The 9,028-nt window shown below is 37.2% G+C and overlaps 2 protein-coding genes across 2 annotated transcripts; both read right to left on the bottom strand.

Moving 5' to 3' along the window:
* Positions 1-2,181: 2,181 nt before the first annotated feature.
* LOC131520966 (gastrula zinc finger protein XlCGF57.1-like) lies at positions 2,182-5,133 on the bottom strand. Its single transcript, XM_058745564.1, has 3 exons — positions 4,678-5,133; positions 4,098-4,182; positions 2,182-3,686 (listed from the first exon to the last, which is right to left on the bottom strand). Exons 1-3 carry the CDS (start codon positions 4,816-4,818, stop codon positions 2,299-2,301), a joined length of 1,614 nt encoding a protein of 537 aa, XP_058601547.1. The 5' UTR covers positions 4,819-5,133; the 3' UTR covers positions 2,182-2,298.
* A 503-nt stretch (positions 5,134-5,636) lies between these two features.
* si:dkey-182i3.9 (zinc finger protein 883) lies at positions 5,637-8,934 on the bottom strand. Its single transcript, XM_058745562.1, has 5 exons — positions 8,675-8,934; positions 8,219-8,426; positions 8,041-8,129; positions 7,872-7,956; positions 5,637-7,415 (listed from the first exon to the last, which is right to left on the bottom strand). Exons 1-5 carry the CDS (start codon positions 8,831-8,833, stop codon positions 5,962-5,964), a joined length of 1,995 nt encoding a protein of 664 aa, XP_058601545.1. The 5' UTR covers positions 8,834-8,934; the 3' UTR covers positions 5,637-5,961.
* Between the last annotated feature and the right edge of the window lie 94 nt (positions 8,935-9,028).

Below are 9,028 nucleotides of genomic sequence, written 5' to 3'. Positions count from 1 at the left end.
GAAACAGATTTCCAAAATAAAAGTCGTTGAACGCTCTCAAAGGAAGCAGACTCCAGCCTAACTAATTACAAAATGAATAATAAAATTCCTTATTACGTTTTAATTTGCATGCTTAAGGTCAAAGGTTTAACAACAAGTGTTGTGAGTTTATTTAAGAGAATCCAGATATCATTCTTAATAACAGAGTTGTGAATGTATTTGATCATAAGCTTTTTTGTCATTTCTGATGACTGGTTAAGGATTTTTTTTTAACACTTTTAAAAATACATATTTTATATCTGATATTTTACATCAGATAAATTCACTAATGAATCATTCAGGTAATTCTGTAAACAAGTTTGAATATTAATTGAAAAACAAGCTCAGTACCTAGCTGATGAAATAATTTAAATCAGAGCACAACTAGAAACATTTAACTTTTCACTTTTAAAGTTTCCGTGTTTGACTATTTTCAATTAATTTCTCAGGCATGGAAAGCACAATTAACACATTATAAATTCCCTCATATTTCCAGGTTTTCCATAACCGTGCCAACATATTAACAATTTACTACATGATATATATACAGGTGCTGGTCATATAATTAGAATATCATCAAAAAGTTTATTTATTTCACTAATTCCATTCAAAAAGTGAAACTTGTATGTTATATTCATTCATTACACACAGACTGATATATTTCAAATGTTTATTTCTTTTAATTTTGATGATTAGAGCTTACAGCTCATGAAAGTCAAAAATCAGTATCTCAAAATATTAGAATATTTACATTTGAGTTTCAATAAATGACCATCCCTACAGTACAAATTCTGGGTATCTCTTGTTCTTTGAAACCACAATAATGGGGAAGACTGCTGACTTGGCAATGATCCAGAAGACGAACATTGACGCCTCCACAAAGAGGGTAAGTCACAGAGGTCATTACTGAAAGGTGTGGCTGTTTACAGAGTGCTGTATCAAAGCATATTAAATGCAAAGTTGACTGGAAGGAAGAATTTGGGTAGGAAAAGGTGCACAAGCAACAGGGATGACCGCAAGCTTGAGAATACAGTCAAGCAAAGCTGATTCAAACACTTGTGAGAGCTTCACAAGGAGAGAACTGAAGCTGGAGTCAGTGCATCAAGAGTCACCACACTCAGACGCCTTCAGGAAAAGGGCTACCAAGCCACTTCTGAACCAGAGACAACGCCAGAAGCATCTTACCTGGGCTGTGGAGAAAAGAACTGGACTGTTGCTCAGTGGTCCAAAGTCCTCTTTTCAGATGAAAGTAAATTTTACATTTCATTTGGAAATCAAGGTCCCAGAGTCTGAAGGAAGAGTGGAGAGGCACAGAATCCATGTTGCTTGAAGTCCAGTGTGAAGTTTCCACAGTCAGTGATGATTTGGGCTGCCATGTCATCTGCTGGTGTTGGTCCACTGTGTTTTCTGAAGTCCACAGTCAACGCAGCCATCTACCAGGAAATTTTAGAGCACTTCATGCTTCCTTCTGTTGACAAGCTTTATGGAGATGCTGATTTCATTTTCCAGCAGGACTTGGCACCTGCCCACACTGCCAAAGGTACCAAAAGCTGGTTCAATGACCATAGTGTTACTGTGCTTGATTGGCCAGCAAACTCGCTTGACCTGAACCCCATAGAGAATCTATGGGGTATTGTCAAGAGGAAGATGAGAGACACCAGACCCAACAATGCAGATGAGCTGAAGGCCACTATCAGAGCAACCTGGGCTCTCATAACACCTGAGCAGTGCCACAGACTGATCGACTCCATGCCACGCCGCATTGCTGCAGTAATTCAGGCAAAAGGAGCCCCAACTAAGTATTGAGTGCTGTACATGCTCATATTTTTCATTTTCATACTTTTCAGTTGGCCAAGATTTCTAAAAATCCTTTCTTTGTATTGGTCTTAAGTAATATTCTAATATTTTGAGATACTGATTTTTGACTTTCATGAGCTGTAAGCTTTAATCATCAAAATTAAAAGAAATAAACATTTGAAATATATCAGTCTGTGTGTAATGAATGAATATAATATACAAGTTTCAGTTTTTGAATGGAATTAGTGAAATAAATCAACTTTTTGATGATATTCTAATTATATGACCAGCACCTGTATATATATATCAACATTATATATCAAGTCCATATTATGCAACATTAAAAACAACAGCAGCTTGTTCAGCCTATTGTTTTATTTAAATGTCTTCACAATGTTACCCATACATTTGTCTTGTTTGGAAATATTACAACATGAAAAATTTCTGCAGTTGTTATGAGTTACTACGATGACGACATCTTTTTCATACAGGTTTGCATTTGTGATCATTGTAATGTCTAAGATATACATAATTCTTCCCGCACTTCTGGCACGTGTAGGGTTTCACTCCGGTATGTATTTGCATATGTGTTTTGAGATGGTTGAGTTCTGGAAACCCTTCCCCACAGACCTTACAGCCGAATGGCTTCTCCCTAGCATGGACATGCTTGTGTCGCTTCAAATTTCCATACAAGCGAAAACTCTTTCCACATGTCTCACATTTGTGAGTTTTTTCATCAGTATGAGTCTTCATGTGCATTTTCAGAGAGCCAGACCACTTGAACGCTTTCGAGCATGCTATGCATTTATAAGGTCTATCTCCTGAATGGCAGGACATATGTGTTTTAAAGGACTTTCTGAGAGCGAAGGCCTTACCGCAGATCTCACACTTAAATGGGGTCTCGCCTGTGTGAAGCTTCTCGTGTATGCGAAGATTATATACGTTGCTGTAGCTCTTCTCGCATAATTTGCATGTAAAAGGTTTGCTGCTGTCTGAATGCAGCTGCAGTTGAGTTTTGGAGTTCAAAAATAGGTCTTCTTTTGAATTTCCAGGATGATTGTGTGATAAAATATGGTTCTGTAGCAAAAAATCATGTTGGAATGTTTTCCCACACATTTCACACTTAAGTTGTGTCTCTTGGTGCACCCGCATATGGACTTTTAAATTGCTTCTCTGGCGAAATCTTTTACCGCACACTTCACAGATGTACGGCTTTTCGCCGGTGTGAATGAGGATGTGGCGTGTCATCGCTTCATGATGCGCAAATGTTTTACCACAGATTTTACACGTATATCGTCTCTCACCGGTGTGCACAGGAAGATGACGTCTCAAATGACTCTTGCACTTGAAGCTCTTATTGCAGTGGCTGCATTTTATCGGCCTGTCATCTGAATGAAACTTTTTGTGGCAGTTTAGGGTGCCTATTAGAGAGAAACTTTTTCCACAGGTGTCACATGTGTACGGTTTTTCGCCCGTGTGCACTCTTTGGTGCATATATAAGCTGCCTTTGACTGTGAATCCCTGTCCACATATATCACAGGTAAACGGCCTGACTTCCGCATGGACCCGTTCGTGTGCTGTGAGATCTTTGAAACTCTTTCCACAAGTAGCGCAGGGTGATTTCTTCTTCTCAAACTTCTGCGTATGTTTGCGGAAATGAGTCTCTAGCGCTCTTAATTGTGAGAATTTCTTCCCACATTTTTCACAACAGTGCTGCTTTACAACCGAATGCACACGTTTGTGTCGAAGAAGAGAAAACATCTTTGCAAAGGCCTTTCCACACTGCTCACATTCAAAAGACTCGTCCTCTTGTGGCTTTTCAGGTCGCTCGGTTGACGTCTGCACCACTTCAGAATAAGCTTTGTCATCAGCTGGTGAAAAACACCACAATAATACAAATTAGTGTTGAACATATAAACTATTAATGATTCCTCATGACAGAAGTGCTACAAAGATCACATGAAATGCCTTTTGTTACTATATATTTCCAATTGAAACTAGAATATATCAAAGGGCTTCTTTCCTATTTTTTTATTTTAAATATCAAATAGCCTTAAATTTAAGTAAATTTTTAAAGTAAAAGTAAATTTAAAATTTTAAGACTGTTTTAAGAATTCTAAATGCATGAATTAGGTGAACTTGTAGGGAAAAACTAGCATATATGTGACATAAAAGCTAAAATAAAAAGTAAAAAAAGCGGGGGGTTGAGGGGGGATATTATAAATATACTTATTTATAAATTAATAACATAAATAATGTGAGTTATGACAACTTTACCTTACCATCACCGATGACTACAGTCTGAATGTCGTCTTCTGCTCTGTCCTCCACTGAAGGACATCTGTTTGCATGACTCTCCTGTGCAGCCTGTAATTCACATCACATGGAAATGTTTTACGTGTAAACAAATAGTACTAAAATTTCAAATGAAGTTCAGATATAAAAGACTCTAAGTGCCGTCTGAAATTTTCATCTAAATTGAGGATTTTTATCAGGTTCCTATGTTTAGGTTCAGTCATTTTTACTCTATTGGCAAAGTATAGGTCCTTTTCTATGCAATTCAAATGAAACAACTGAACATAAATATAAGAGCCTGATAAAATTGCTCATTTTAGAAGAAAATTTCAGACGGCACTCAGAGGCTTTTGCATCTGAACTCTTCAAATGCATATCATACCAGCACTTCATACTGTACACTACCAATTTGCTATCAAGGAATATAAGCATATTGTTGTCATTGGTTTAATAATAATAAAAAAAAATCTATCTATCTTGTTTTTAAAATGACAGAGGAGGCAGGATACAAGCTAGCCACCTGCAACCATTCAAGTTACAAACAATTTTAATAACACAAACTCTTACCTGAGTCCGAGTGTCGTTTTGTTTCATGTTGAGATGAGGTTCAACAGAGCTGCATGTCTTTGGTGTGTCCTGCTTTGGCGTGTCCGGCATTAACAAGATCAACAGAGCAGTTTGACTCTGAAAAAGCTCATACCTGGACATAGTGACCACAGCTACGAGCAGTGCAAAAATGACAAACTGTGCTCGAATATTATTTCAAAATAATATTTTAGCAAGATTTAGAAGAAAAACGTTCTGCATTGGCAGCCCAACGCCTAAAAATAACGTAAAACCAGTTTGAATACATGCAATCAAATTATCTTAATAGTCCTAATAGATCGTGAATAACAAATTCTCAATATGAAGCCAAGTCATTATATTGTAATTATAGGTCAGGTATGCAAACTCCCTGGAAAAGTTGCACTCTGCGCTTAACACTTCCTCTTTAGTGCATAACCATTTCAAAATAAAAGTATGCGAATATGCGCCATTGACCATGAATAATTTTTTTATTAAATTTGAATAAAAATGTTCCCTGTAGAAACAGATAAACAAACTAAAAACAAAAACTTATTATAGATAATACTATATCTTATTATTTATAATAATCAGAGCCCTTTCTGGCAAATTTGTCAAATAAGCTTGTTTATTGCTTTTGTGTTATGCAAAATTTGCATTGAATTGCAAATGTTGAGAAACTCCGACTGTTTTTAGGTAAATAGACTCGACCGTCCGTCACATGGTCATTTAGTGAGTCTACACTTCCGAGGCAACGTTTTCAAAATAAAAGTCATTTATTTTTTTTGTATAGACTTTTTACTAATTTCTATCAAACTGCAAACTTTTGACATTTTTTTGACCATTTGAGCATTTAACTGTTTAACAGTTTATCTGCTCTTTACTCTTATCCACAGGAACAGTGAAAACAATTAGTTTTTTTTCTACCAAAATTACACATAAAATATAAATAAAATACCAATAAAAGAAAAATCACAGCACTCACAGCAAACTGTTTATTCTTGAACACAGAGTACACTGTACTGAGGAATTCCCACTGTATAACTATTGATTTTGCATATTAATAATTGGCTTAAAAACAATTTGGCCCAGGCTCAATTATTAATTGAATGAATGATAATTCGATTAATACTTATTCAGCTTTTCAAACCAAACGTAAACACTGTGCTATTGTAAATATTTTTGACAACAGAACCTTCATGACATCTGCCTGAAAAAAACTGCAAATATAACAAAGAATATGGCACAGCAATTTAGTTCCCAGCATGCTTTAAGGCAGCATCTTTTTCACACAGGTACACATTTGTGATCATTGTAATTTCTACGGTATGCATATTTCTTCCCGCACTTCTGGCACGTGAAGGGTTTGACGCCAGTGTGGATTTGCATATGTGCCTTCACATGGCTGAGTTGCACAAACTTTTTCCCACACACCTCACAGCTGAACGGCCTCTCGCCAGTGTGTATCCGTTCGTGTCGCCTTAAGTTTCCAGATAAGCGAAAGCACATTCCGCACGTTTCGCACTTGTGTGGCTTTTCACCGGAGTGAATGCGCATATGCAGTCTCAGACTGTGGGGAAGGCCGAACTGGCTTCCGCAAACAGAGCATCTGTACGGTTTAGCTTTGGTGTGAACAACCTCGTGCATTTTCAAACCAACTTTCTGAGTAAAGGTCTTATCACAGATGTCACACTTGAACGGTGTCACCCCCGAATGAAGCTTCTCATGTTCCTTCAGCGAATACAAGCTGCTATAGCTTTTGCCACAGACTTTACACATGTACGGATCCTTTTCCATATGAAGTCTCTGATGTATTCTGAGCATTGCGGTCGAGCTGTAGCACTTTCCGCATTCATCACACGGGAAAGACTTCCCATCTTTAGATTTGCCATTCAGATTGGCTTTATCACTATGTGTGAGTAAGTGCTTCTGTAGGGCATAGTTAAAAACAAAGCTCTTCCCACATATTTCACACATAAATGACTTCAGAGCACCATGTATTCCCATATGCCTCTTCAGAGACTTGCTCTGAAAAAACTGCTTGGAACAGATTTCACAGACGTGGCGTTTCACACCGCTGTGCACGAGGAGATGCCTTCTGAGATTTGTAATGTGGCCAAACCTCTGCCCACATTTGTTACATACATGGGGTTTCTCTCCTGTATGCACGAGCTGGTGCATATTCATTTTCTTTTCAGTTTTGAAAGTCTTGTCACAGAGGCTGCATTTCCACGGTCTGTCATTGGAATGAGTGAGCAGATGGCAGGCGAGGTTGCTTGAGTGCGTAAAGTGCTTCCCGCAGATCTCACAACTGTACGGTTTTTCACCTGTATGGATCCTCTGGTGTGCCAGTAAACTTCCCTTCACGGTGAAGCTGTGTCCACATGTGGAACACAGAAAGGGCTTTACTTCCAGGTGGACACGTTCGTGCATCTTAAGATTCGCAAAGGCTTTCCCGCATGTTTTACAGATCCCTTTCTTCTCCGTGTGATTCAGCAGGTGTTTTCTCAATCCTTTTAAGTATTTAAACTCCTTCCCGCACTGCTCACAACTGTGAGGCCCTTTTAAATGTCCACATTTGTGCTGATCTAGTGAGTGTCTATAGAAATATTTCTTTCCGCACTCTTTACAGTCATATGGTTTTGTCTTCTTGGTTTTTTCAGATTTTGCACTTATTTGCTCCGCTTGTGCGTTTACTTCACCTTGCTGGTCCTCAACAGAGGCGACAGTACTGTATTCAACTGCAAAACATTAACAGGGTTCCAATTACTGAAAGCTAAAAGTATGTCTAGCTAGTTTAAAAAGCCTAATAATAATTTAGAAAACAGATTTTTATTTTTTTTAAGGAATTTAATACTTTAATTTAACAAGGACACAATAAATTGATCAAAAGTCACTAACTATTACAAAATATTTATATTTCATATAAATGCGGTTCATTTGAATTTTTTATTCATCAAAGAACCCTGAAAAAAAAGAATGACGCTTTCCTCAAAAGTATTAAGCAGCACAAGTGTTTTCAACATTGATAATAATAAGATATGTTTCTTGAGGAGCAAATCAGCATATTAGATACAGTTAATATTGAAGTACAGTTTAAATGAATTGATTAATGAACAAATAAATTGATTTTTAATCAATTTATAAATTATTTATTTAGATAGTACACACAGATATCAAAGCTGTGCAGCAAATACCTATAAAAAATGCTTGCACTGGGTTCTCTTGTCCACTACTTGACGATTCAGGACAAAATTCAGAAACTTGACCCTCCTTTGCACACTGAGAGAATAAATAAAATCAGTATGAACATGCAAGCATTTTAGCAAACAACACAGAGTTAAATCATTTCAATAATGAACTCACCTCCTGACCTTTCACCGAATCTTGTGGTTGAACAGTTTCTTCAGGTAACGCACTGAGCAGAGACACTGATGGAGCTACAGTTGCAGAATCTGAAAGGAGAATGAAATTACTACAGTTAAGATTACAGTGGATTGAATGATCTTACATATGACAATAAAATATATGCAGGATGTCTCACCAGGCACATCTCTGACAGCGTGATAGTTTTTTCTTTCTGGTTTCTTCTCATGCTCCTTCACCAACTCTTTTACATTTATTACATCTTCATGGTAGCTTTTAAAACCCTGTAACTGAGTTGGCTTAAGCGCAAAGCAATAACTGAAGACGTTGCATATTTTTTGAACAGCCACCTTGGTAAAGGTCTCCATCACAGCTGTGAGGTTTACCTGCAACAGATAATAACTACTTATTAATTCATCTAGTTAATTTATGAGATTCATCACATAAATGTTCAGTTTTGCATAAATGTTTAGTTTTTTAACTAGCAGGATGAAGCTGAACATTTCATTTAAAACTTAATTTAAACTGAGGAAAAACTTCAGGAAAAGGCTGTCTGATAGAGCACAACTGACACCAATCCCTTGCTGATAATTACATAGCATAAAAAATATCTGCAGAATGAAAATAAACGTACCAGTCTGCGTTGTTTCTCATTCATGTCCAATATCGGATCTCTGTCACTACACTCACATTCAAAAACTTTCTGAATCTCGTCTAGGACTGTTTCTATTAAAAGCGTCATTATCGACATAGTCTGTTTGTGAAATAAGTCATACTCCGCCATTGTGCTCATTCAGTAACTGTAATTTCTGATATTTAAAGTGAGTGAATGAAGTAAGAACACAAACGACACCACGTTTACAGTTAACTTCCGTTCCTGCAATAACTAAGTCTTCAAAATAAAAGTCTATTCTGCGACTGTCGCTGTGACCAGTAGCCCCTCACTGCAGAACAAAGATCCAGGGGGCGGGGCTGGATCCACATCTAG

The sequence above is a fragment of the Onychostoma macrolepis genome, chromosome 15 (assembly GCF_012432095.1).
Source record: "Onychostoma macrolepis isolate SWU-2019 chromosome 15, ASM1243209v1, whole genome shotgun sequence".
Lineage (NCBI taxonomy): Eukaryota > Metazoa > Chordata > Actinopteri > Cypriniformes > Cyprinidae > Onychostoma > Onychostoma macrolepis.
This window is presented reverse-complemented; position numbering and strand designations above follow the sequence as displayed.

Coding starts and splice junctions, on each gene's coding strand:
- LOC131520966 (XM_058745564.1), bottom strand. CDS start 4,818: ATGTCCAGGTATGAGCTTTTTCAGAGTCAAACTGCTCTGTTGATCTTG. Junction 4,183..4,677: donor AAAACGACACTCGGACTCAG/GTAAGAGTTTGT, acceptor TGTGAATTACAG/GCTGCACAGGAGAGTCATGC. Junction 3,687..4,097: donor GACTGTAGTCATCGGTGATG/GTAAGGTAAAGT, acceptor GTTTTTCACCAG/CTGATGACAAAGCTTATTCT.
- si:dkey-182i3.9 (XM_058745562.1), bottom strand. CDS start 8,833: ATGAGCACAATGGCGGAGTATGACTTATTTCACAAACAGACTATGTCG. Junction 8,427..8,674: donor ATGAGAAACAACGCAGACTG/GTACGTTTATTT, acceptor TATCTGTTGCAG/GTAAACCTCACAGCTGTGAT. Junction 7,957..8,040: donor ATTCGGTGAAAGGTCAGGAG/GTGAGTTCATTA, acceptor TTATTCTCTCAG/TGTGCAAAGGAGGGTCAAGT.